Source organism: Grus americana, unplaced genomic scaffold (assembly GCF_028858705.1).
Source record: "Grus americana isolate bGruAme1 unplaced genomic scaffold, bGruAme1.mat scaffold_82, whole genome shotgun sequence".
NCBI lineage: Eukaryota > Metazoa > Chordata > Aves > Gruiformes > Gruidae > Grus > Grus americana.
In genome coordinates, this window is record NW_026562023.1 from 216506 (window position 1) to 243602 (window position 27097).

General features: G+C 52.2%; 2 protein-coding genes across 2 annotated transcripts; both read left to right on the top strand.

Moving 5' to 3' along the window:
• On the top strand, positions 1-13540 carry LOC129201156 (electroneutral sodium bicarbonate exchanger 1-like). The gene is made up of 24 exons (XM_054812307.1): positions 1-48; positions 1415-1496; positions 1813-1941; positions 2408-2543; positions 2753-2913; positions 3404-3592; positions 3701-3789; positions 3910-4067; positions 4426-4513; positions 4995-5141; positions 5325-5416; positions 5919-6093; positions 6227-6360; positions 7035-7280; positions 7387-7492; positions 8405-8566; positions 9287-9400; positions 9724-9885; positions 10473-10724; positions 11453-11521; positions 12006-12179; positions 12279-12416; positions 12859-12956; positions 13453-13540. Exons 1-24 carry the CDS (start codon positions 1-3, stop codon positions 13538-13540), a joined length of 3237 nt encoding a protein of 1078 aa, XP_054668282.1.
• Positions 13541-19519: 5979 nt separating this feature from the next.
• LOC129201157 (electroneutral sodium bicarbonate exchanger 1-like) lies at positions 19520-26961 on the top strand. Its single transcript, XM_054812309.1, has 16 exons — positions 19520-19567; positions 20584-20665; positions 20982-21122; positions 21584-21719; positions 21929-22089; positions 22580-22768; positions 22906-22994; positions 23115-23272; positions 23631-23718; positions 24200-24346; positions 24530-24621; positions 25127-25301; positions 25435-25568; positions 26243-26488; positions 26595-26700; positions 26932-26961. Exons 1-16 carry the CDS (start codon positions 19520-19522, stop codon positions 26959-26961), a joined length of 2022 nt encoding a protein of 673 aa, XP_054668284.1.
• The last annotated feature ends 136 nt before the right edge of the window (positions 26962-27097 follow it).

Genomic DNA, 27097 nt, shown 5'->3' on the forward strand with positions numbered 1-27097 from the left:
ATGAGCCAGGACGAGGGTTACAAAATGACGCTGCTGGAAGAGTTACAGGTAGGGGCTCTGCCGAGGGGCCCAACGTCCCCGATGCCCCCCCACCCCGCCCCAAACGGTTGGAAACCTCTCCCCGAAATCCCGTCGGCATTTCCCCGGAGCGCAGAGGGATGCGGAGGGGGGAGATGCTTTGTGCCGGGGAGGGCTCCCGGCGGCAGGTTCAGCGTCGTTGGTCGGAGTACGGGGGCAAAACGGTTTCTAAGAGAGACGGAGACTTTCCTGTGTCACCCGCGGGGTGTTTGACTCCCAAACCGCCCCGTGTATTCCCACTCCAACACCCACCTAATGCGCTCGAGCTTGTGATTTCGTTTAAATCGCGATTTTTTTTTTTTTAAAACTGCGATTTTTTTTTGAAACCGCGATTTTTTTCTTTAAACAGCGATTTTTTTTTAAATTGCAATTTAAAGCGATTTTATTAAGCCCTTTCATCCCATACCTTTTCCCGGCTTGGGGTTTGGAGTTTCTTGGGGTTGGTTTTTTTGGGGATTTTTTTTTTTTTTGGCAAAACCAAAGGGGAGCAGGATGCATTTTTGCTAAGAGGGGACGGAGGGTGGCGGAGGCCGTCATCGGAGAGAGGACAGGAAAGCCACGGGCGCGTGATAATCCGGCTGCCGGGTTACGTGGGCGAGTCCCGGGAGCTGGCGGGGAGTTAGCAACAGGTCGGCTCTGAAATTAATACTCGGGGACCAGCAAACTCGTTTCCAGACAGGAGCGTTTCTTCCTCTTGTTCGTTAAATTAACCGGTGCCTTTCCCGAGCATCGCTGCTGCGCGGTGGCAGGTGATGCTGTTCAGTCGAAGCAGGAATTTGGGGGATAAAAAGCAGATTTCACGTTAGTGTTTGCAGCTTAAATCATAACAAGTTATTTATTCTCTGGCTTTGGGATTGTGTTTTTTTTTTTTTAATTAAGTCTTTGTGATTAATGCATCATCATTAGTACGACGGGCAGCATATGCCAGCGCAGCGTTTGAAGTTTTATTTTAAATTATGGGTTTGGTTCTTTTGGGCTGTTTCCCAGTGCCCGGTGTAGCTCTTGCTTCTTGAATTTCGTCCAACAGCCCTGCCAGTTCCCCAAGTTTTCTTGGTGTTTTGCTCTTCTTCAAACTTCGGTTTCAGAAATCGAGCAACTGGGTGCGAATCTCAGAGGGTTTTTTTGGGTTTTTTTTGTGTTTGAACGATGCTACGGGCTGTTTTATTGGGTTATGGGAAGAGAAACCTCCTCCAAGTCCGTGCTTTTAGGGCTGTGCCTGGAGTAGGAGGCACGCGGAGGCGTGATGCTCGTGGATTTGGGTGGACGCGGGGGTGGACGATGGCCGGGAGGACGTAAGGGAGCTCTGCACAACTTTTCCCTTCTCATTTCTAAACAGGGAGATGACGAAGAGGCAGTGATTGACCAAGGAAGAACGAGCAACGTCGTCAATATTCACTATGAGAAGGAGGAGTTGGAAGGTGAGTCTCTGCTGAGATCCCGGTAGAGGAGCCGCCAGCCCAGCGCCTTTTCCCGTCGCACAAAGTCCCTGCGACGTCCCTTGCTTGGCATTTTAGATGATCGGGAACCATCACTTGTTGTTGCTCTCTCGTTGCAAAGTTTGAGTAAAATAGGCTTGGGAAAAAAGGGCAGGTCTGTGACGTTCAGGGATCCAGTTAAAAGAAAATTAAGAGAAGTTGGTGTTTCCTCCTGGGGTGGCTGCACTGATTTAATTGCAGCATCTGCGTCAAGCGTCTCCGCGGTATCGAGAACGATGCAAACGCCGCTTTTTCGCAGGCCACCGGACCCTGTACGTGGGCGTGCGGATGCCGCTGGTGAGGCAAAGCCACCGGCATCACCGTCCCCACAGCCAGAAGCATCGGGAACGGGAGAAGGACTCTGCCCCGACGGAGCAGGGCTACCACTGTAAGTCCCGCCGCAGCGTTCACTGAACTCCTCGGGGCTACGTGGGTGCTGGGGTCTTCTGCAAGCAGGTCCCCGTGCCGGTTTGAGTGGCTTGCTGTTCCTCCGAGGGAAAGCGGCATCATTTAGCAGGACCCTCTCTCTTTTCCCAAACTTTCCTCTTTCTTCTCTTTTTTTTTTTTTTTTATTTTTTTTTAAGACAGTTAAATGCATAAAGGATTTAGGCTCGCCTTCCTCAGAGGGATCCTGGCTTTAAAAATGGAACTGTGGGGAAGGGAAGGTGCCCATGCTTATGCAGAGGTGGATTAGATGCTTCTCCTTCTCTGGGGCTCTGTGCAAGCCTGGACAGAGCCAGGGCAGAGGGGCCAGCCCGATGTTTATGGTGCCGATCGATGCCCGCTTTGCCTATGAGCGTGACGGGCCGTATTCGGGCACGGTAACGGGACGGGGCTTTGCCTTCTGCCCCCAGACACTCCGTCCCAGCGAGTGCAGTTCATCCTCGGGACCGAGGAGGACGAGCAGCACGTTCCCCATGACTTGTTCACCGAGCTGGATGAGATCTGCGTGAAAGAGGGTGAAGATGCCGAGTGGAAGGAAACGGCAAGGTAAATCCCCGCTGCCGGCCGCGGTGGGAGAGGAGTCCCCTCGCCGGCAGCGCCCGCGGGCTCTGCTTTCCGCTCTCCGGGACTTTGGCAAAGCTTTTGCAGGTGCCGATGCGAGGAGCCTTCTCTCGCCGCCCTGTAGCTCTGTTAAAGGGGTTGCGGAGCTGAGGCCGTTTCCTCGCAATGGGGCTGATCGCGCCTGATGTCCGCAGGTGGCTGAAGTTTGAGGAGGACGTGGAAGACGGCGGCGAGCGCTGGAGCAAGCCCTACGTGGCCACGCTGTCCTTGCACAGCCTCTCTGAGCTGAGGAGTTGCATCATCAACGGGACGGTGCTGCTGGACATTTGTGCCAACAGCATCGAAGAGATTGCAGGTACCGCGGGCGCCGCGTCTCTGCGGGAACGGCCGAGCTCGGTTTGCCGCGGTGCCCTCCGCTCCCGAATCAAACCCTGCCCCAACGGCGCGTCCTTTTCCAGAAACCCCGCTGTGTTTTTAAGTTGGTTTTGGATGCAGGCTGGGCGTGCAACAGTCACACCAGCTTTTTCTGGTGTGTTTTTTCCAGCTTTTTTTTTAAATGTGTAGAGTCAGACAGAAAGGCCAGACGGGGCAAGAAAATTGCATTATTTCGAATGGGAAATAATTATCTTAGCAGAGTGATGAATAAGCACTTTGCTCGTGTTTTTTAGCAAAAGAAACTTCTTGCTTTCGCTGCAAAGGCTGAACTGTATTAAAATGTCTTGCTAAGCAAGGCTGGGCCTGTGTCAGGGGATCCTGCGTGGCACAGCCTTCCCCCGGGGGCTTCGGGGCTTGGGACCTGGGGGGGTTTCTGCTCTGACGGCTTCGTTTCCCTTTGCCATCCCCAGATATGATCCTGGGCCCGCAAGACCAGTCCACGGAGTTTGACGAGCACGTGTGGGCAAAAGTTCGAGAAGTCCTACTGAAGAAGCATCACCATCAGAATGAGAAGAAAAGAAACAACCTTCTTCCCATCGTCCGCTCGTTTGCTGATGTGAGCAAGAAGCAGTCAGACCTGCACCTCCTTGACAAGCCAGGTGAGGGTTCCTGCAGGGCTCTGGTCCCATTCGACTTGTCCTGGCAGAGGAGAAGCATCCCAATTGCTCCTTGTCCGTCTTTCTGAGTGTCTTTCTTTTTCCTACCAGCCCAAACACTCACCCCTCATCCTTCTCCTACCACTGCAGAAGCTAAAAATGGGGTGAACCACGAGAGCAACGCGATGGACTTAAGCAAGGTGAGACGCTCGTAGCTATCTTATGCCTTTAGGGCCAGATTTGGTCTTGCAAATTTGGCTGCAGAGTGCTGAGGGCTTTGCTTTTGGGGTATTTGCCTGAAAATCGCTTGTTGTGCCTAGGCGCAGCTGCATTTCATGAAGAAAATTCCCACCGGGGCTGAAGCATCCAACGTGCTCGTAGGAGAGCTGGATTTCCTTCGCCAGCCCATCGTGGCATTTGTCCGCCTGACCCCGGCTGTCCTCCTCTCGGGCATGACGGAAGTTCCCATCCCAACAAGGTCTGAACGAGAAGCACAAAGATTTTATTTCAAAAAACCCCCACCCAACGAAAGAACATCAAGGTGCATGCATCAGTTTGGCGTCCCAAGGGAACAAGGGCAGGGGGAGCGAGGACATTTCTCCCACTCGCATCCCTTCCCTGCTGTGTCTTTCAAACCCCTTGGCCAATTTTAATGAAAATTGGCCCAAAAATTAAATTTGCCATCGGTTTTGGTGAATTTCAAATTCCTGGCGGAGTCGGTGAGCCTACGTGTCCCCTCTGGAGCTGCGCTCGGGGCTGGGGGCTCCCAGGGATTTCCTTGGGTGTCCTTTGAGCAAGGACACGTTCTTCTCGCTCATTGTGTTTTTCTTGCCCAGGTTCCTGTTTGTTTTGCTTGGACCAGAAGGCAAAGCCCATCAGTACCATGAGATCGGCAGGTCCATGGCTACTATCATGACGGATGAGGTGCGAGAAGAGAGAATTCCGGGTCATTTTTGGTTTTCTTCACCTCTCTGCAGTAGTGAGGAAGAGGATTTGCTTCCCAACTGCCCACAGCTCTCCAGATAGCCCACCCCTCGTTCACACGCCGAAGCAAACGCACGGATTTGTATCACCCCACCTCTTGGAGGTTGAAATCCCACCCGGTGTGCATCCTGCACCTCCCCGGGGTCCCCAGCACCCTGTCCCCAGTGGTGGCGTTGCCAGGGCCAGTGAAACTTCCCCGCTTTAAGCAAAAGGGTATGGTGTGCCATGAGGGATGGGGACCTCGTGGAGGAGATGATTACAAGTACCGTGATGGACAGATTTTTCCATTTGGGGGAATATTTCCTGCCATTACAAGCAGGAAATTTGGGGAAAATGATCTTGCATTTAGCCAGGAGCTTACCGTAGTGCTTAGGACATCGGAGATGGGTTGTCCTCTGAGCAGGTTGTCTCCTGTCGGCAGGTTTTCCGTGACGTTGCCTATAAAGCCGAGAACCGGGCTGACCTCGTGGCCGGCATCGACGAGTTTCTGGATCAGGTCACGGTCTTGCCGCCAGGAGAATGGGATCCATCGATCCGAATCGAGCCCCCGAAAAACGTCCCTTCGCAGGTGGGTGCTGCGGCGGAGGGAGGCGCGAGGGGGACGGGCAGGCCGGCGGCCGGCCGGCCGGGGATGCTGTTCTGGGACCCAGATTCACCAGGTCCCAGTTTGACGCAGTCACATACCCAGACCAGAAGCCCAACAAGCCAGTGGTTACGAATCCATAGCTTTGGCTTATTTCCTTTTTAACAGGGAAAAAGGAAGATGCCAGGAGCTCTCGATGACAGTGCTTCTCACAGCAAGCCAGAGAAACACAGTGGTCCTGAACTGGAGCGCACGGGAAGGTGTGAGCTTTAATAGTTTGTGGGGTTTGTTGTTTGTTTTTTTTTTTTCTCTTTGCCTCTAGAATCGGAGCGTGCACCTTCCCTTGTAGCAGTTTTCTGGGGTTAGTTGGTTCAGTGAAGGGGCTTCACATTACCAGCTCGGTCCCCTGGGCTGGGCAGGTGAGATCTGGGCAGCTGGGCTCAGCCACAGCACCACTGCAGACAGATTTTCTTGATTTGGGGTGGAAGCAGCTGTGTAAATACCTCCAGGGAGAGCTCTGCTGCTTCTCCAAGCAAGGGACAGTTGCAGTAAGAGGGGATGGGCTTTCAGGTTTGGTCCTTTTTCTTTTTGTTGGAGGGGTTTTTTGTGCTTGCTTGGTTTCTGCCGGGTATAAAACGGCCGAAGGAGACTGCTGCTGGTTAGCAATGAAGGTTACTGTCTGCTTGGGCTTGTCCTTCTGCAGCAAAACCCCCTCTGTGTGGTCTTGCAGGGAAACAGTCTATTTGTTTTTCCTTCCTCCAGGCTCTTTGGAGGTTTGATCCTGGACGTGAAGCGCAAAGCCCCGTGGTTCTGGAGCGACTTTCGGGATGGTCTGAGCCTGCAGTGTCTGGCGTCCTTCCTCTTCCTCTTCTGTGCCTGCATGTCCCCTGTCATCACCTTCGGGGGACTGCTGGGGGAGGCGACCGACGGCCACATCGTGAGCAGCTCTCTTGGGTGGCGTGGGGGAGCGCAAAACTCATGCAAAATCTTCGCTGCAGTGAATTTGCTTTGGGTTTTTTCTTCTTTTTCCCATTGATTTATTTCCTCGCCGCTGCCTCTTCCCTGGACAGAGTGCCATGGAGTCACTGCTGGGCGCATCCATGACCGGCGTGGTGTATTCCCTCTTTGCTGGCCAACCTCTCACCATCCTCGGCAGCACTGGACCCGTCCTCGTGTTCGAAAAGATCCTCTACAAATTCTGCAAGTAAGGCCGGCTGCCGCGGCCGAGTGCCGCGAGAGCCTTCAGGAGGCAGTGGTGGAGAAAAGATGTTTTTCTCGTCTTTTTCTCAGTGAGAGTTGTTAGATTTCAGTTGTTTTCTGTGTCGCAGACGTTGCACGCTGCTGCTTTAGTATGTGATGGTGCAAGAGCCCTTGGTCTCTGAAGGATGGATGAGGTTGTTTGGGGTTTTTAGGGTTAAAATGAAGCAGGAAGAGGAGAAGCCATAAGGATGGGGATCCTTGTGTTGTGATGAGTTCGATGTGAGATGAGACACCCTGATTGCAATTCAATTTATTCTTCAGCCCCAGCTTGCTGGTAGCAGGTGACTGGGTGCAAAATCAGCCGGGGTTTTGGTGTTAGGGCATGGGGGTGATGTGGGAGGACACCACCTTCCACAAAGGGCCCTGACCTCAATTAGCCTCCAAGGCCTTAACACAAGCTAATTGTTAAATAACAATCATGAAATAATTGGCCTCTCCTCCTGCAGGTCCGCACCCTGCACCGCAGCCCCAAGGCTGTCTGTAGTAGGACATGGAAAGTGCATTTACCACCTGCAGCCTTGACGTGCTCCTAAATTGCTCGTGATTTTCCCCGAAGGAAGGCACGGCTCGGCGCCTCTTCCTGGCCTTTCCAGCCTTTGTTTGATTTTGGTTTCCCAGGGAGTACGCGCTCTCCTATCTCTCTCTGCGGGCCTGCATCGGGCTGTGGACTGCCGCCTTCTGCATAGTGCTGGTGGCCACCGACGCCAGCTGTTTGGTGTGCTACATCACCCGCTTCACCGAAGAAGCCTTCGCCTCCCTCATCTGCATCATCTTCATCTACGAGGCTCTGGAGAAGCTGAGTCACCTGCGAGAGACCTACCCTGTGCACATGCACAGCAAGCTCGACTTCCTCACCGTCTACTAGTGAGTTTTTCTTTTCCTCCTAAAAGGCTGCTGCCCCTTGGCAGGAGCTCAGGGCTGCACCTCCATTGCCTTTCCCTCACCCTCGTCTTGGCTTTTCTCCTCCCAGCTGTAAGTGTGAGGCACCAAGCCATCCCAGCAACGCAACCCTGCGTTTCTGGGAGAGCAACGAGATCAACGTGTCTGGCATCGCCTGGGAAAACCTCACGGTGACTGTAAGTGCCCCAAGCCACTACTTCCGCGGCCGCGGGGTCCAGGGGCGTTCACATTTTGCAAAAGTCAGAGCCCTTCGGGTGATGAGGGGCTTCAGACTGTGCTAGTGCTGCTCTGCAAAGGCATTCTTTAAATCTAACGTGTGGTTTTAACCCGCTTGGTCCTGGGAAGGAGAGTCCACCTTGTCCCCCCAACATCGTGGGTAATAACTGTCCTCCTTGACCCTGTCGCAGGACAATTTTTCTGACCAGGAGCAAGGTTAAGTGGGTGGTTTGATTCTTGTAGAAGTTGGAGGACTTAAGTTCCTGCTTGAAGGTAGTCCTTAGCTTCCTTACTTGGTTCCTAAGAACTCCAGTCCTTGCTTGCTTACTCAGCACTGTCTGTAGGTCCATGCATAAATTTGCACGTCTGAGCAGCCTCTCGGGCTGCTGTTGCTGGAAGCAAAGCCCAGGCATAGGATGGGAGGCTCTTCAGGACATCTTCATCCCCTCTTGGCCGTGTCCTGGGAGCCCTTCGCTGGGAAGGGACGATTCGTCTCTTCTCCTTTCCTTCCGCGGCTGTCTTAGCCCTCCTTCCCTGCTCCCTCTTTCTCTATCCCCAAGAACTTCCAGTGTTTCCTTCCCCTCTTGGCGTCTTCTTCAGCCACGGTTGCCTGCCATTCGAGCGGAGGATGTGCCATGGGTCTGTGATATGGTGTCCCATCACATCTCGCCTCTCCGCTCTCCTCTGTGCGGTTCGATGTGTCACTTGTTCAGCTGCTGCTCATTCAATATAAATCTCCGTCAGCAGCAGCAGCAGCAGCAGCAGTTACAAGGTCATGGATCTTGGACCAAGATCCTCAAAAGCCCCGAGTTATCCCAGGTTTCCTTGCCGCACGTGCACTACCTTTGTGTCCTGACGCTCTGTTTCTCCAGGAATGTCGGTATTTGCATGGAGAGTTTCACGGACCTGCCTGTGGACGCAATGGCCCCTACGCGCCTAATGTCCTCTTCTGGTGCTGCATCCTCTTCTTCTCCACCTTCGTCCTGTCGAGCTTCTTGAAGAAGTTTAAAAGCAGCCGTTACTTCCCAACCAGAGTAGGTAGAAGATGGTGGCCGGCAGCAGTCTCCACACTCATTTCCCAAAATGGCTTTCCCGGAGCGCTAAGCAGTATTTGCCACCGCTTGGTCAAGCTGGGAAACATTGACCTTGAAGGCCAAACTCTCCAGCAGCTTGGATGTCCCTCCCTCGTTTCCATGAGTGCTAAACGACTGTGGCGTTTCCCACCTGCCTCGCGACCTGCCCCCGAGCGATATTTTGCTCAGGCAGTGGGAAATGAGGTCTTCCAAAGTTGTGGGGGTTTATTTGCCTTTTTTTTTTTTTTTTTTTTTTAACCTTCTGTGCATTATGCTCAAGGGGAAAGTTGGTTCAAATGAGGAGCTGCCATAGGAAAAGACACTTTTTCTTCCTTTTGAGGAACATACGATGCCTCAGTGCGCCTTATTCCCATTTTAGCTGTGAGCATGGCTGCAGTGGCAGCCATCTGCTTCCTTATTTTTTAATATTTTTTTTACTTAAGGTTTGAATTCAAACAACCCTCTTCCACCTAATTAAACTCTTTTTTTTTTTTATTGTCTGACACCAGCTCTCACAGAGACAAGCACAGCAACAGTAGCTAACCAAGGGATTTGGCTGCATGTCCTCAGAGTGGTGGGATTTTGTTAACCAGCCTTAATGTTGTTGATGTCTCTCATTTTTCCATCTCATGTTGCGGCCCCCTTTGCGATGCCCCTTTCAGCTCTGGTTTCTTGCCCCAGGTGCGGTCCACAATAAGTGACTTTGCTGTTTTCCTCACCATCGTCATCATGGTGCTCATTGACTTCATGACTGGGATCCCGTCACCGAAGCTCCACATCCCCCATATGTTCAAGGTAGGGGGGGTGTTGTGGCACGGAGCGGGTTTCACCGGGGCAGGACAGGGCTGAGTCTGGAGGAGATGCTGGTGGTGTGACCATCTCCTCCTCCACCTCCAAGTGCATCGTTTCCTCCTGGAAATGAGAAGACAGCCCCAAAACTAGGTACCTGCAGGAGAAATAGCTACAGGTGCTTGCAAAGAGGATGCTGGCACTGCTGAGCCCCGGGGTGACGTGAAACCAGGGCTGGGAGATGCTGTGACACGGGGATGGAGGGGAAAATCCAAGCCGGTGAAGTAGCTGGGCTGGGAGACAAGGCTGATGTGCGTGCTTTGTTGCAGCCTACCAGAGACGACCGCGGGTGGTTCATCAACCCCATAGGACCCAACCCTTGGTGGACGGTGGTGGCTGCGCTCATCCCAGCTCTGCTTTGCACCATCTTGATATTCATGGACCAGCAGATCATGGCTCTTATCGTGAACAGGAAGGAGCACAGGCTGAAGGTAAGGGGCTGCAGGAGACAACCCCATCCCCAACGCGCTCTGGGCTGCAGGTACGGGGAGAAGCTCCAATTCCAAATGCCTTGTGAAGGCATTGGTTTGGAACAACGTCAGGCAGCGTGGCAAGATGGTCTCCTGGCTTAACGATGACACAGGGAGCAAACGACAACAGGGGAGTTCAGATGAGCAATCTTTCGGAGGAGCATATTAAGCTTAGAGCGTTGTAGAAGCACGCTTTTGTTTTAAAATGTCAGCAGCAGCTGGGGAACGAATCATTTTGATGTGCTGCCAGGGATAACTGAGAGTCATATCTTACTCGCAAGTGGTAGAAATGTCTTTATGAATGAAAAATAGTAAGGTGGGTTTTTTTGTTGAGAAGTAGATACAAACTCCCCAAATCCACTCTGCTGCTGGATTGTCATGCAAGGTGCTTGCGCAAAGACTGGATACATCCTTATTTGTTTCCAGTTCGTGTTTTAAATTTTCAAGACGTCGACTTGAGCTCAAACAGGGTTGTTTGGGTCTGACTTGCGACGTTGTCCTTGCTCTTGTCCCGTGAGATGCTCTGTTTCTTGTTTCGCTCCGCGCAGAAAGGATGCGGGTACCACCTGGACCTCTTCATGGTGGCCGTGATGCTGGGGGTGTGCTCCGTGATGGGGCTGCCGTGGTTTGTGGCTGCGACCGTCCTGTCCATCACCCACGTGAATAGCCTCAAAGTAGAGTCTGGCTGCTCAGCTCCAGGAGAACAGCCCAAGTTTCTGGGGATACGAGAGCAGAGAGTCACTGGCTTGATGATCTTTGTGCTCATGGGCTGCTCAGTCTTCTTCACTTCGGTGTTAAAGGTAAGAGGAAAATGGAAACCACCCAACAACCGCGAGCTTTTTGGAGGTTATGCAAAACTAGTCCCCTTTCTCCAGGCCTGAGTAGCTGTGGAGCAGAGGAGGAGGTGATCCCAAACCTTGGGGCTCGATCCGTGGTGGGAACCACCCTCGGTTGCACTTTCCAGCCCTTCAGACCCCAGTTTGGCACGCTCGAGCCAAGCGAGCAAGCCAACTGCTTGGATTTTCAGATGTCTTTCAGGCCCACCCGTGTTTATGGGTTACGATGAAGCGTATTTAGAGCAGTACCTCTGCTCTTTCAACCAGGCAGCACGTTACCGCTTGCAATTTGTTCCCCCAGATGCCTCGGAACAGCCGTTCCCAGTAGCTAAACGCGCTGAAATCGTCCCCGTGGGCTTCCTTGCGTGTTGCCACAAGAACATGTACAAATGTTTTTCTACCGTCGCAGAACGCGGCATATGGTAGCATGGGCGAAATCACCTATTTTCCTCCAACCTTTCTGGAAAACAGGATTATTCTGATGAAGTGTAACTCAAAAGCTCAGCCTAAAGCAGAGCATTAAATCATTCGCACGCACAAAATCTCTGATGGTTAAAATGCGACACTTCTCTAACCCTCTGGAAGCTGGAAGGCTTTAGGCAATTTTAGGCAGGGACTGTAGAAGAGAGCGGTAATACTGAAAATGCAATTTGAAAACAAGAATGCACTAACTTCTGTATTTATTTTTGGAGTTTATACCAATGCCTGTGCTTTATGGCGTCTTTCTCTACATGGGTGTGTCGTCGCTCAGAGGAATTCAGGTACGGCCTCTTTTACAGCGTGTTGGGTCCCTGGTATTTCATCTCTATAGAAGCAGGTAAAAAAAGCAGTGGCATGGGGGGAAAAACCCCTCTCCGAAAGCAAGCGATCAAAATATTTTGTGTAAGAAAAAGATTGGAGGAGGCACAGGAGGTGTATAGGGCCGGGAGGACCGGGCAAGTTCAGGGCAGGTTACGGGAAAATGGGGGAATTCAGCGCGAAGGGAAGGCGATTTCTGTGGCTGGTGGAAATCCTTGCTGGGGGATTCAGCGTGCTGAGAAACGCTGAGAACAGAATAACGGGGAATAATTGCAGTTCGGTGGGCAGCTCTCGCGGGCAAGCCGGTTTATAGATGGAGCGGAGGGAAAATTGGGTGCTGCTCGCAGAGGAACGCGGTGGGATCCAGGATTTCTCATTGCAAGTGAGATCCTGAACACTCCCTCCGCGTCTCCCCGGGGCCAGAAACTTCTCACTGTTATTTTACAGTTCTTCGATCGCTTGAAGCTGTTTGGGATGCCGGCGAAACACCAGCCGGATTTCATCTACCTGTGGCACGTCCCCTTGCGAAAGGTGCATTGCTTCACCATGATCCAGCTGATCTGCCTCGTCCTGCTCTGGGCCATCAAGGTGTCGCGTGCCGCCATCATCTTCCCCATGATGGTAAGAGCCGGTGCTGCTCGGCGTCGGGGTGTTTGTAGCGTCGGAGCGAGCTGTGGCATCATCTCTGACCTCGCTGCACCTTCCCTCTTATTCGTGAAGGTTTTGGCTCTCGTTTTTGTCCGGAAAGTGATGGATTTCTGCTTCTCGAAGCGAGAGCTCAGCTTTCTGGATGACCTTATGCCAGAAAGCAAGCAGAAGAAGTTGGACGATGCCAAAAATGAAGCCAAAGAAGAAGAGGTGAAGCTTGCTGGGTGCTCGGGGCCGGGCGTCTCCCTCGGGCTGTGAGATTGCCTCTTTCTGCCACAGCTCGTCTTTAAATGTCGGGGCAAGATCAGAACTAAACAGAAACGGATCCTAATAGCCTGGATCACACATCGTAACCTTTTATCCTAAATTAGCAGTGAGCTTAACACTTGACTAGAGGTATAATTTTAAAAATGAGTCCTATAATAAAGATTATTATTATTATTATTATTAATACTATGGAAAGGTTTACTCATAATAGCGTTTTTTAATCCCCCCAAAGTATTTGGAGTGAAAGGTCTTCACCCTGCTGCACTAATAGCTAAAGCTGCCGCAGATCAGGAGGAGAGGACAGCGTGCAACGTCTTTACTGGGTGCTGAGTTTATCTCCGCTTTGATTAAAGACCGAGAACTTGATTTGTCCCTTTTCCGTCAGGAGTCCCAGAAGGTGATGGAAGCTGCTGCTGCAAATTGGGTTCAACTGAAAGTGGGGAAGACCAGCGACTTGGATATCCCACAGCAAAGCAGCGACAGGTAAAGTGCCACCAAGCGCCAGGACCCCCGGCAAGATTCGTTTGAAGGTGTTTGGCACCGTCTTTATCGAGCGTCCCTCGGTAAAGCGGTCCGCTCGGCGGGAAAATCAAATTTCTGGGCAGGGCTGCTGGAGACGATGGCGGGGCTCTGCCCCTGCGCAGAGCGGCTGCACAACTCCCATTTAACCCCCAAAACTTGCATCATCAGTGACTTTAGGGTAGCAGGAGATCCTCATATTTAAGAAAGAGGTGGTGTAGGCACGACCTGTAGCAGCAGTGGCTTAGGAGCCCGCTCCAGGGCTAAACGCCAGCAAGAGCCTTTGCCTGGAGCTGTTGTTCTACAGGCTTGCCTCCCGCAACTCCTCATCCAGCAAAACCTCCGGTGCTTACGCTGAGCTTTGGTTCCCCGGGCCCCCCTGGTCCTCTTGCTGGTGCTAACGCACTTGGCGGCAGCAGTTCCCGTAATCACGGATTGCGATGTAAAATATTTATTGCAGGACCGATCCTTCCGAGATTAATATCTGGGATGAAATGTCGAAAACGACCGTGTGGAAGACTCTCCCTATGAACACAGAAACAGTCTGAATTTGGGGAGGAAAAAGGTAAAGGACCGCATGCGAGCGTGACGAGACGCGCGCGTACGGTTTTCCCGTGCTTCGGCCGGCAATGCTGAGCAAATGAGCAGCGGCGAGGACGGTGGCACGCCAGCCAGCTCCTCTCTGCCGCGGTGGTCCCACGAACGGGGCTCAAACCCCATCTTCCACTGATGATGCTCTCCCTTTTTTTTTTTTTTTCATTCTTCCCCCTCCCCAGTTTTCATGTTTAGGAATCTTGACTTTGAAGGAGAGGAGCGAGAACGTGACTCAGGGATGTGCCAACGCGGACACGGGGAGAAACTGCTTTTTTTTTTTCCAGTTGGAGGATTCCCATGAAAGCCATGCAGACGTCTTCAGTTATCCTTGGTGTGCTTCAGGCATTCAGTATCTCTAGACCAGCAAACTGAGGTGCACATCACGGTCAATGGGAGTTCGGTGTTGTTGAGCCTCCGGGCGTACGTGCGTGTGTTTGTTGCGGTTGCGTAGTGGTAGAGGGACTGCTACCGCTTTATCATTCAGTGCTATTTTTTTAATACCCAATTCCTCCTCTCCTTTCTCTTTTTTTTTTCCAAATATAAACTCATGTTTATGTTCCAAATAGTTTACTGTTATACTTGACGCCTTCTCCGTTTTCTTCTTTATCACGGCTGGGTTTTTGGTCTGGTTTGGGGTCCAGGCTTTCGTTCACTCCTACGTCCCTTACAGGTAGGAGAGGGATGTCCTCCCTGGCGGGGCAGCCTAAGGAGCGTCCGAGCAGTTGGGCTAAGGCGAAGGAAAAGCGTTTGCTCCCTGCCCTCCAGTTTTACAGCATTTTACTTTATTTTAATTTTCATTTTTATTTTCTTTTTATTTTCTTTTTGACTTTTATTTTTCTTTTATTTTAATTTTTTTTTTAATTTTTATTTTATTTTAATTTTATTTTTATTGTATTTATTTTCTTTTCCTTTGGCTCTGCCATCAGCCTGGAAGCTGCAAAATGCAGAAATGCCCCTTTCTTGTCCCCTGGCCGTAAACCGAATATAAGGGACCACTTAAAATCGAATACTTTGAATACAGCGTATGGTTTTGGGAGCGGCCAGGTGAGACCTGGGGCTCTGCGTCCCTAGGCTGCCCCCCCCGTTGTTCCTCCGCTTTCCTTCCTTTTACCTCCCTGGGACTCTAGGGGTTGGTTGTTTTGTTTTTTCTTTTTTCAGCCCTGTCCTTGCAAAGTCTTTTCTCTCGCAGGGTGGGACGAGCTGGGAGGAAAGCGGGAAGCTGCCTTCTCCTCCTCCCTCTCCCTGCCGCTTTGCAGGAACAAGCTGTTCAGCAGAGACGGTTCTCGTGCCCCCTTCACGTTTTGGGGGGGTCCTTGGGCTGCGGCGTCACCCCAGGCACATGCGGTCGAGTCGGGTGGCCCTGGAGCCTGGGAGGAGAGGACAACCCAGAAGAAAAGGTCCCCTTGCAGCCCTGCACCTTGCTGGGGGCTCAGCACCTGCTCCAGGCTCTTGGCGGCTGCGGCCGCTGCCCCGCGCCCAGCTGGGACGGGCGCACGAACCCTCCTGCCATCGGCTTCTCCCATCCGCCGCGGGAACCGTTTTGTGCATCAAACCGACCCAAAGTGACGTGCGGGTGGGGAAAAGAAAATGTGAAATGGCTCTGTAAGGGTGAGAGCGGCACATCACCGAGCAGGGCCAAAATCGGACGCTTTTACGGGATGGGGCTTTGCAAACCGTAGTTTGACGGTTGCCGGCACGGCGGGGTGACCGGTGGAGGGGGAGGAAACTGGTTTAGCTCTTCAAAAAGGAGGGGAGGCCAAAAAAAAAAAGGGGGGTGTGTGTGCTTGGAGGAAGGGAAAGGTGCAAAGCCTGGGTTTTCTCGCTGCTCTTCCTCCGTGCACCTCCCGTCCACGCTGCCTTCCTGTGCTGCTCCCCCGTGCCGTCCCTCCCTCCCCAGGGAGAAAAGGTCGCAGTGGGGGAGAGCCCTGAGCTCTCCACCAGTTGGAAAATAAACTTGAATTCCCGTGGAGGTAGAAGCGTTAAGCCGGTGACGGGCATGGGCATGGAGCTGGGCGGTTGTGGTACCAGTCCCCTTGCTGCCCTGTCCCTAAATGAAATTATTTGGCTTCTCGTAGCGGCCAGTTTTTCTTTTGTCCTTGTTCTTTTCCGTAAGAGGAGAGCGCAGGGCTGGACTCGGCTCCCTCCTGGCAGGGGCCGGAGGCTGGGATTGTTCCCTGCGCGTGCCTGGCGTCTCTTCGGCTCGGAAAGAAAGAAAAGACAGAAACCCACCCGGGAAGGAAAACGGGGCCGGGCTGAACGAAGAGCTCCCCAGATCTCCCGGGAGCCCCTTCGAAAGAAGTTTCCTAAAATGTAGGTGCATGGAAATCCCTAAGGGGGGAAAAAAGATGTAAAAAGGTAATAAATAAGGTGCTGGCACTTTTTCTTTTTTTAAATTTTATTTCATTTTTTCCCCCCATGTGCTACATTTAGAAATACAGACACTATTTTTTCATTTTGGAGATGCTGAAATATATTTATTTTATGGTAAGAGATGCTCTAGTTTGGAAATGCTCCGTGTTGTAAATAAAACTGGGGGAGGTTGGAATCCTTTGAGCATATCTGTGTTATTTATCACTTTGAATCTTTGTGTGTTTTGTTTTTTTTTGTTTTCTTTTAATTATTCTTTGATTGATTTTGGGTTCCTTCTGTGAAACTCAAATAATATAAATCTGTGTCGCCGTCTCGTGGGTCCCGTCCGTGAAGGGTTGATGTTGGCTGACGGGTCCACCCGCCTGAGCCGTGTCTGTCTGATTTTTCTCTTGTCACCCATTGAACGTAATGGGAAAAGAATATAATAAAAGTCTCGTGTGTCTTGCTGTGCCGCTCCCGAGTCTTTTAAAGGGAGGAGAGGAGTTGGAGGCATCTTTGGAGCTTTTTAAGGGGGGGTTTGGAGTGGGCAGCGCTGATTTGGGGGAAATCCATCTCCCTGGGATGTTGGGTCAGGAACCAACCGATTGGGGAAAGAGTTGAAATCAGTGGGTTTGGGGTTTTATTGATTTATGTAATTTAAAAAAAAAAATTCTTTTAATTTCTCTATGCAAGTGATGGCAATGAGCTCTGTGTTGCAGGAGGGAGGCGACAGCAGCATCACCCACGTCACCTCTGCCAGACCGGGGGTGTGCGGGGAGTTCAGAAATGGGACTTGGGGGGGTGAAGGTGTTGGTACAGGAGAGAAGTCACCCCATCCAGAGTGAGCAGATCCTCCCCCCTGCCTATTTTGGCTTTTTTTTGGACCATTTGCAACACAATTAATTACCATTCAATCCAAAGGTTCTAGTTATCTTCCTTTTTTTTTTTTTTTTTTTTTTTAAATTTCTTTCCAAATCCCTTCTGGCACAGGTCTGTGGGGTCAGGCAGGTTCATCCCGATCACCCTTTTACCTAAAACTTGAGGAATTGAGAGAAAAATGGGGCACTTGAGCCAAGCCGGGGATCGGAGCCCGGTGCCTCAAAATCCCCCGGGACCAGCGGCGCGCGGGATCCCGATGGGATGCTCGGAAGCATTGGAGACGTCACCAACCGGCTGCCGGATTTAACAAAGGTTTTATTACGGTTTAGGGAAAGCCGCAGGATCTACAGCGCCGTCGGAGCTGTTAGAGAGAAAATGAAGCCGGAGAAATCCAGGTTTGAAGGGAAGGCTGATCCGCGGGTGCAAATTTTCGGAGGAGGTGACTGGGAAACACCGAAGGGATTGATTGATGCGGCTGCGTGTGATGGATAAATCCTTCCCGTGGAGCATCCCATCGCTGGCAGTGATGGACGGGTGCAACTATCCCCAGGCTGATGCTGCTGGAAAGCTGATGTTGCCGTTTAATTGTACCTTCAAAATAAAAAGCAAACAACCACCAAACAGTTTCACGGACTAGAAACTCCCCCTAACATCAGTTTAGGAGCTTGGGAACAGCGGATTTTCTCGTTCGCAAAGGAGCAAATGCTTTGCTTCGACGAGACCGCAACGTGGTAATATCCCCTGTAAATGCAAACGATCCCGCCGCGTTGAGACTGAAATGAAATGCAAAACGTCAGCACGGAGCACGGCAAGAACAAAACAGCCTCTTCCCATCGTAAATTATCAACTCTCCCCCAAAGCAGCTTAATTTTCCTTGTTTTATTTTATTACGAGTAAACACCAGAGAAGCCCCGTGAGCCAGCAAAAATGAGAAGCAGCGTCAGGCGTAGGAAGCCAGACTCTGACTTTGCACCACACCCGCTGATTTGTGGCTACGTTTTGAAATGATTCCTTTATTTGTTTTTAATGGGCCACGTCTGCTGTTTGGGCTGACTTACGTGAGCGGTGGGAACGCGGCCGGGAAGGGGACGCCACGGGGCTCCTCCTTCGGGGACCTCTTTGCGGAGCTGCATTCTCCCTGCGGGAGGTGCCCAGAGCAGGGGTTGTGTCCTGTAAAGTACTTTACTGTGTGCAGCATCCTCCAGAAAAGCTCTAATAATAAAGAAAAATAATTTGCAGTCTCGGGAGGGTCTGCCAAGCCAGGCCAGGATTGTTCCCGACATCATATATACGCACTATCCTATCCCATATTATTTGCCCTACTCCTTGCTCGGCTGTGGTGGGTTCATGCCTGGGAGGGAGGGAGGGAGGGAGCGTGGTGCCGCCCCGAGGTTTAGATCAACCTCCTCCAGCTCCAGGACAGAGAGCTGACATTGGGGTCCCCCCCTTCCACAAATTCCCCCCGGCAGAAGATCCCCAAAGGATTTTCCTCCCACACAGCTGCCGGCATGGAGCGGGGCTCAGCACCCAGCCCAAATGTGTTGGGTTTGTGTGGCAAGGTTTTGGTAGCAGGGAGGGGCTACAGGGGTGGCTTCTGTGAGAAGCTGCCAGAAGCTTCCCCTGTGTCTGACAGAGCCAATGGCAGCCGGCTCCAAGATGGACCCGCCCCTGGCCAAGGCCGAGCCAATCAGCGCCTCTGTGATAACATATTTAAGAAGGAAAAAAAAACCAGATAGAGAGAGCTTTTGCAGCGGGAGAGAGGAGTGAGAAGCTGTAAGAAACTCTGCAGACACCCAGGTCAGTGCAGAAGGAGTGCAGAAGGAGGGGCAGGAGGTGCTCCAGGCACCGGAGCAGAGATCCCCCTGCAGCCCGTGGTGAAGTTCGTGAAGGACTGTAGCCTGTGGGAGAGGCTCCATGTAGGAGCAGGGGAACGATGAGAGGAGTCCTCCCCGTGAGGAGGAAGAAGCGGCAGACTCAAAGATTAATTAGAGTTGTACATTTTTTATCTTTGCTGGATGCCTTAGCAGTTCAGGGGGAGTAAAATGCCACCCCCCACCCCCCGTCATTTGCTGAAACTTTGGCTTTTGTTTGCCTATCACCACGCACTTTCAGTGCTCTGGTTTAATTTCTTTGGTGGCATCTCCGTGCGAGGCTCGCTGCGATTTCGGGGATGCTGTGGTGGCCGGGGAAGGGCGATGAGATGCTCGGAGCATCTCGCCACGGACCTGGAGGTCCCCACTTGTCCCGTTTCCTCCCACGTTTGCTCCTGAAGCTTTAAAACTTAATAATAAAAAAGCAGCGGGGGATCTGAGCCGCCCCGTAACGGGTATTTTCCCAAGGGTTTGCGCCTCACTCGTATGTTGGCAGCTTGTGCTGTGAAACACACCAAAACGCCGCTTATGCCTTTCGCCCCGGCGTTTACACCCCATTTCTCTCCTCCGGGTAGGTTTGGTTCAAAACAGAGCTGGTTTCTTCCCATCCACTAAGTTTTCCAAGCAGGATGAGTTTTGGGGTTGCATGGCTTTAAATAACCGCCCGTGCCCAAGATTCCAATTCCAAGAAATGGTCACTTTTTGTGTACCTGGAGTTGGTACACAGCGGGCGACACTGAGCTCCTCTCGGTGAGGGTTACTGCGGTGTCCTGGGGGGGGTCTAACCCCCCTTGATTGATCCCCAAAACCCCAAAACCGCTGACCGACGTCAGGATGAGCCAGGACGAGGGTTACAAAATGACGCTGCTGGAAGAGTTACAGGTAGGGGCTCTGCCGAGGGGCCCAACGTCCCCAGTGCCCCCCCGCACCGCCCCAAATGGTTGGAAACCTCTCCCCGAAATCCCGTCGGCATTTCCCCGGAGCGCAGAGGGATGCGGAGGGGGGAGATGCTTTGTGCCGGGGAGGGCTCCCGGCGGCAGGTTCAGCGTCGTTGGTCGGAGTACAGGGGCAAAACGGTTTCTAAGAGAGACGGAGACTTTCCCCGTGTCACCCGCGGGGTGTTTGACTCCCAAACCGCCCCGTGTATTCCCACTCCAACACCCACCTAATGCGCTCGAGCTTGTGATTTCGTTTAAATCGCGATTTTTTTTTTTTAAACTGCGATTTTTTTTTGAAACCGCGATTTTTTTCTTTAAACAGCGATTTTTTTTTTAAGTTGCAATTTAAAGCGATTTTATTAAGCCCTTTCATCCCATACCTTTGTTCAGTCAAAGCAGGAATTTGGGGGATAAAAAGCAGATTTCACGTTAGTGTTTGCAGCTTAAATCGTAACAAGTTATTTATTCTCTGGCTTTGGGTTTTTTTTTTTTTTTTAATTAAGTCTTTGTGATTAATGCATCATCATTAGTACGACGGGCAGCATATACCAGCGCGGTGTTTGAAGTTTTATTTTAAATTATGGGTTTGGTTCTTTTGGGCTGTTTCCCAGTGCCCGGTGTAGCTCTTGCTTCTTGAATTTCGTCCAACAGCCCTGCCAGGTCCCCAAGTTTTCTTGGTGTTTTGCTCTTCTTCAAACTTCGGTTTCAGAAATCGAGCAACTGGGTGCGAATCTCAGAGGTTTTTTGGGGCTTTTTTTTGTGTTTGAACGATGCTACGGGCTGTTTTATTGGGTTATGGGAAGAGAAACCTCCTCCAAGTCCGTGCTTTTAGGGCTGTGCCTGGAGGAGGAGGCACGCGGAGGCGTGATGCTTGTGGATTTGGGTGGACGCGGGGGTGGACGATGGCCGGGAGGATGTAAGGGAGCTCTGCGCAACTTTTCCCTTCTCCTTTCTAAACAGGGAGATGACGAAGAGGCAGTGATTGACCAAGGAAGAACGAGCAACGTCGTCAATATTCACTATGAGAAGGAGGAGTTGGAAGGTGAGTCTCTGCTGAGATCCCGGTAGAGGAGCCGCCAGCCCAGCGCCTTTTCCTGTCGCACAAAGTCCCTGCGACGTCCCTTGCTTGGCATTTTAGATGATCGGGAACCATCACTTGTTGTTGCTCTCTCGTTGCAAAGTTTGAGTAAAATAGGCTTGGGAAAAAAGGGCAGGTCTGTGACGTTCAGGGATCCAGTTAAAAGAAAATTAAGAGAAGTTGGTGTTTCTTCCTGGGGTGGCTGCACTGATTTAATTGCGGCATCTGCGTCAAGCGTCTCCGCGGTATCGAGAATGATGCAAACGCCGCTTTTTCGCAGGCCACCGGACCCTGTACGTGGGCGTGCGGATGCCGCTGGTGAGGCAAAGCCACCGGCATCACCGTCCCCACAGCCAGAAGCATCGGGAACGGGAGAAGGACTCTGCCCCGACGGAGCAGGGCTACCACTGTAAGTCCCGCCGCAGCGTTCACTGAACTCCTCGGGGCTACGTGGGTGCTGGGGTCTTCTGCAAGCAGGTCCCCGTGCCGGTTTGAGTGGCTTGCTGTTCCTCCGAGGGAAAGCGGCATCATTTAGCAGGACCCTCTCTCTTTTCCCAAACTTTCCTCTTTCTTCTCTTTTCCTTTTTTTTTTTTTTTTTATTTTTTTTTAAGACAGTTAAATGCATAAAGGATTTAGGCTCGCCTTCCTCAGAGGGATCCTGGCTTTAAAAATGGAACTGTGGGGAAGGGAAGGTGCCCATGCTTATGCAGAGGTGGATTAGATGCTTCTCCTTCTCTGGGGCTCTGTGCAAGCCTGGACAGAGCCAGGGCAGAGGGGCCAGCCCGATGTTTATGGTGCCGATCGATGCCCGCTTTGCCTATGAGCGTGACGGGCCGTATTCGGGCGTGGTAACGGGACGGGGCTTTGCCTTCTGCCCCCAGACACTCCGTCCCAGCGAGTGCAGTTCATCCTCGGGACCGAGGAGGACGAGCAGCACGTTCCCCATGACTTGTTCACCGAGCTGGATGAGATCTGCGTGAAAGAGGGTGAAGATGCCGAGTGGAAGGAAACGGCAAGGTAAATCCCCGCTGCCGGCCGTGGTGGGAGAGGAGTCCCCTCGCCGGCAGCGCCCGCGGGCTCTGCTTTCCGCTCTCCGGGACTTTGGCAAAGCTTTTGCAGGTGCCGATGCGAGGAGCCTTCTCTCGCCGCCCTGTAGCTCTGTTAAAGGGGTTGCGGAGCTGAGGCCGTTTCCTCGCAATGGGGCTGATTGCGCCTGATGTCCGCAGGTGGCTGAAGTTTGAGGAGGACGTGGAAGACGGCGGCGAGCGCTGGAGCAAGCCCTACGTGGCCACGCTGTCCTTGCACAGCCTCTCTGAGCTGAGGAGTTGCATCATCAACGGGACGGTGCTGCTGGACATTTGTGCCAACAGCATCGAAGAGATTGCAGGTACCGCGGGCGCCGCGTCTCTGCGGGAACGGCCGAGCTCGGTTTGCCGCGGTGCCCTCCGCTCCCGAATCAAACCCTGCCCCAACGGCGCGTCCTTTTCCAGAAACCCCGCTGTGTTTTTAAGTTGGTTTTGGATGCAGGCTGGGCGTGCAACAGTCACACCAGCTTTTTCTGGTGTGTTTTTTCCATTTTTTTTTTTAAATGTGTAGAGTCAGACAGAAAGGCCAGACGGGGCAAGAAAATTGCATTATTTCGAATGGGAAATAATTATCTTAGCAGAGTGATGAATAAGCACTTTGCTCGTGTTTTTTAGCAAAAGAAACTTCTTGCTTTCGCTGCAAAGGCTGAACTGTATTAAAATGTCTTGCTAAGCAAGGCTGGGCCTGTGTCAGGGGATCCTGCGTGGCACAGCCTTCCCCCGGGGGCTTCGGGGCTTGGGACCTGGGGGGGTTTCTGCTCTGACGGCTTCGTTTCCCTTTGCCATCCCCAGATATGATCCTGGGCCCGCAAGACCAGTCCACGGAGTTTGACGAGCACGTGCGGGCAAAAGTTCGAGAAGTCCTACTGAAGAAGCATCACCATCAGAATGAGAAGAAAAGAAACAACCTTCTTCCCATCGTCCGCTCGTTTGCTGATGTGAGCAAGAAGCAGTCAGACCTGCACCTCCTTGACAAGCCAGGTGAGGGTTCCTGCAGGGTTTGGCACCAGGTGAGGGTTCCTGCAGGGCTCTGGTCCCATTCGACTTGTCCTGGCAAAGGAGAAGCATCCCAATTGCTCCTTGTCCGTCTTTCTGAGTGTCTTTCTTTTTCCTACCAGCCCAAACACTCACCCCGCATCCTTGTCCTACCACTGCAGAAGCTAAAAATGGGGTGAACCATGAGAGCAACGCGATGGACTTAAGCAAGGTGAGACGCTCGTAGCTATCTTATGCCTTTAGGGCCAGATTTGGTCTTGCAAATTTGGGTGCAGAGTGCTGAGGGCTTTGCTTTTGGGGTATTTGCCTGAAAATCGCTTGTTGTGCCTAGGCGCAGCTGCATTTCATGAAGAAAATTCCCACCGGGGCTGAAGCATCCAACGTGCTCGTAGGAGAGCTGGATTTCCTTCGCCAGCCCATCGTGGCATTTGTCCGCCTGACCCCGGCTGTCCTCCTCTCGGGCCTGACGGAAGTTCCCATCCCAACAAGGTCTGAACGAGAAGCACAAAGATTTTATTTCAAAAAACCCCCACCCAACAAAAGAACATCAAGGTGCATGCATCAGTTTGGCGTCCCAAGGGAACAAGGGCAGGGGGAGCGAGGACATTTCTCCCACTCGCATCCCTTCCCTGCTGTGTCTTTCAAACCCCTTGGCCAATTTTAATGAAAATTGGCCCAAAAATTAAATTTGCCATCGGTTTTGGTGAATTTCAAATTCCTGGCGGAGTCGGTGAGCCTACGTGTCCCCTCTGGAGCTGCGCTCGGGGCTGGGGGCTCCCAGGGATTTCCTTGGGTGTCCTTTGAGCAAGGACACGTTCTTCTCGCTCATTGTGTTTTTCTTGCCCAGGTTCCTGTTTGTTTTGCTTGGACCAGAAGGCAAAGCCCATCAGTACCATGAGATCGGCAGGTCCATGGCTACTATCATGACGGATGAGGTGCGAGAAGAGAGAATTCCGGGTCATTTTTGGTTTTCTTCACCTCTCTGCAGTAGTGAGGAAGAGGATTTGCTTCCCAACTGCCCACACCTCTCCAGATAGCCCACCCCTCGTTCACACGCCGAAGCAAACGCACGGATTTGTATCACCCCACCTCTTGGAGGTTGAAATCCCACCCGGTGTGCATCCTGCACCTCCCTGGGTCCCCAGCACCCTGTCCCCAGTGGTGGCGTTGCCAGGGCCAGTGAAACTTCCCCGCTTTAAGCAAAAGGGTATGGTGTGCCATGAGGGATGGGGACCTCGTGGAGGAGATGATTACAAGTACCGTGATGGACAGATTTTTTCCATTTGGGGGAATATTTCCTGCCATTACAAGCAGGAAATTTGGGGAAAATGATCTTGCATTTAGCCAGGAGCTTACCGTAGTGCTTAGGACATCGGAGATGGGTTGTCCTCTGAGCAGGTTGTCTCCTGTCGGCAGGTTTTCCGTGACGTTGCCTATAAAGCCAAGAACCGGGCTGACCTCGTGGCCGGCATCGACGAGTTTCTGGATCAGGTCACGGTCTTGCCGCCAGGAGAATGGGATCCATCGATCCGAATCGAGCCCCCGAAAAACGTCCCTTCGCAGGTGGGTGCTGCGGCGGAGGGAGGCGCGAGGGGGACGGGCAGGCCGGCGGCCGGCCGGCCGGGGATGCTGTTCTGGGACCCAGATTCACCAGGTCCCAGTTTGACGCAGTCACATACCCAGACCAGAAGCCCAACAAGCCAGTGGTTACGAATCCATAGCTTTGGCTTATTTCCTTTTTAACAGGGAAAAAGGAAGATGCCAGGAGCTCTCGATGACAGTGCTTCTCACAGCAAGCCAGAGAAACACAGTGGTCCTGAACTGGAGCGCACGGGAAGGTGTGAGCTTTAATAGTTTGTGGGGTTTGTTGTTTGTTTTTTTTTTTTTTTCTCTTTGCCTCTAGAATCGGAGCGTGCACCTTCCCTTGTAGCAGTTTTCTGGGGTTAGTTGGTTCAGTGAAGGGGCTTCACATTACCAGCTCGGTCCCCTGGGCTGGGCAGGTGAGATCTGGGCAGCTGGGCTCAGCCACAGCACCACTGCAGACAGATTTTCTTGATTTGGGGTGGAAGCAGCTGTGTAAATACCTCCAGGGAGAGCTCTGCTGCTTCTCCAAGCAAGGGACAGTTGCAGTAAGAGGGGATGGGCTTTCAGGTTTGGTCCTTTTTCTTTTTGTTGGAGGGGTTTTTTGTGCTTGCTTGGTTTCTGCCGGGTATAAAACGGCCGAAGGAGACTGCTGCTGGTTAGCAATGAAGGTTACTGTCTGCTTGGGCTTGTCCTTCTGCAGCAAAACCCCCTCTGTGTGGTCTTGCAGGGAAACAGTCTATTTGTTTTTCCTTCCTCCAGGCTCTTTGGAGGTTTGATCCTGGACGTGAAGCGCAAAGCCCCGTGGTTCTGGAGCGACTTTCGGGATGGTCTGAGCCTGCAGTGTCTGGCGTCCTTCCTCTTCCTCTTCTGTGCCTGCATGTCCCCTGTCATCACCTTCGGGGGACTGCTGGGGGAAGCGACCGACGGCCACATCGTGAGCAGCTCTCTTGGGTGGCGTGGGGGAGCGCAAAACTCATGCAAAATCTTCGCTGCAGTGAATTTGCTTTGGGTTTTTTCTTCTTTTTCCCATTGATTTATTTCCTCGCCGCTGCCTCTTCCCTGGACAGAGTGCCATGGAGTCACTGCTGGGCGCATCCATGACCGGCGTGGTGTATTCCCCCTTTGCTGGCCAACCTCTCACCATCCTCGGCAGCACTGGACCCGTCCTCGTGTTCGAAAAGATCCTCTACAAATTCTGCAAGTAAGGCCGGCTGCCGCGGCCGAGTGCCGCGAGAGCCTTCAGGAGGCAGTGGTGGAGAAAAGATGTTTTTCTCGTCTTTTTCTCAGTGAGAGTTGTTAGATTTCAGTTGTTTTCTGTGTCGCAGACGTTGCACGCTGCTGCTTTAGTATGTGATGGTGCAAGAGCCCTTGGTCTCTGAAGGATGGATGAGGTTGTTTGGGGTTTTTAGGGTTAAAATGAAGCAGGAAGAGGAGAAGCCATAAGGATGGGGATCCTTGTGTTGTGATGACTTTGATGTGAGATGAGACACCCTGATTGCAATTCAATTTATTCTTCAGCCCCAGCTTGCTGGTAGCAGGTGACTGGGTGCAAAATCAGCCGGGGTTTTGGTGTTAGGGCATGGGGGTGATGTGGGAGGACACCACCTTCCACAAAGGGCCCTGACCTCAATTAGCCTCCAAGGCCTTAACACAAGCTAATTGTTAAATAACAATCATGAAATAATTGGCCTCTCCTCCTGCAGGTCCGCACCCTGCACCGCAGCCCCAAGGCTGTCTGTAGTAGGACATGGAAAGTGCATTTACCATCTGCAGCCTTGACGTGCTCCTAAATTGCTCGTGATTTTCCCCGAAGGAAGGCACGGCTCGGCGCCTCTTCCTGGCCTTTCCAGCCTTTGTTTTATTTTGGTTTCCCAGGGAGTACGCGCTCTCCTATCTCTCTCTGCGGGCCTGCATCGGGCTGTGGACTGCCTTCTTCTGCATAGTGCTGGTGGCCACCGATGCCAGCTGTTTGGTGTGCTACATCACCCGCTTCACCGAAGAAGCCTTCGCCTCCCTCATCTGCATCATCTTCATCTACGAGGCTCTGGAGAAGCTGAGTCACCTGCGAGAGACCTACCCTGTGCACATGCACAGCAAGCTCGACTTCCTCACCGTCTACTAGTGAGTTTTTTTTTTCCTCCTAAAAGGCTGCTGCCCCTTGGCAGGAGCTCAGGGCTGCACCTCTATTGCCTTTCCCTCACCCTCGTCTTGGCTTTTCTCCTCCCAGCTGTAAGTGTGAGGCACCAAGCCATCCCAGCAACGCAACCCTGCGTTTCTGGGAGAGCAACGAGATCGACGTGTCTGGCATCGCCTGGGAAAACCTCACGGTGACTGTAAGTGCCCCAAGCCACTACTTCCGCGGCCGCGGGGTCCAGGGGCGTTCACATTTTGCAAAAGTCAGAGCCCTTCGGGTGATGAGGGGCTTCAGACTGTGCTAGTGCTGCTCTGCAAAGTCATTCTTTAAATCTAACGTGTGGTTTTAACCCGCTTGGTCCTGGGAAGGAGAGTCCACCTTGTCCCCCCAACATCGTGGGTAATAACTGTCCTCCTTGACCCTGTCGCAGGACAATTTTTCTGACCAGGAGCAAGGTTAAGTGGGTGGTTTGATTCTTGTAGAAGTTGGAGGACTTAAGTTCCTGCTTGAAGGTAGTCATTAGCTTCCTTAATTGGTTCCTAAGAACTCCAGTCCTTGCTTGCTTACTCAGCACTGTCTGTAGGTCCATGCATAAA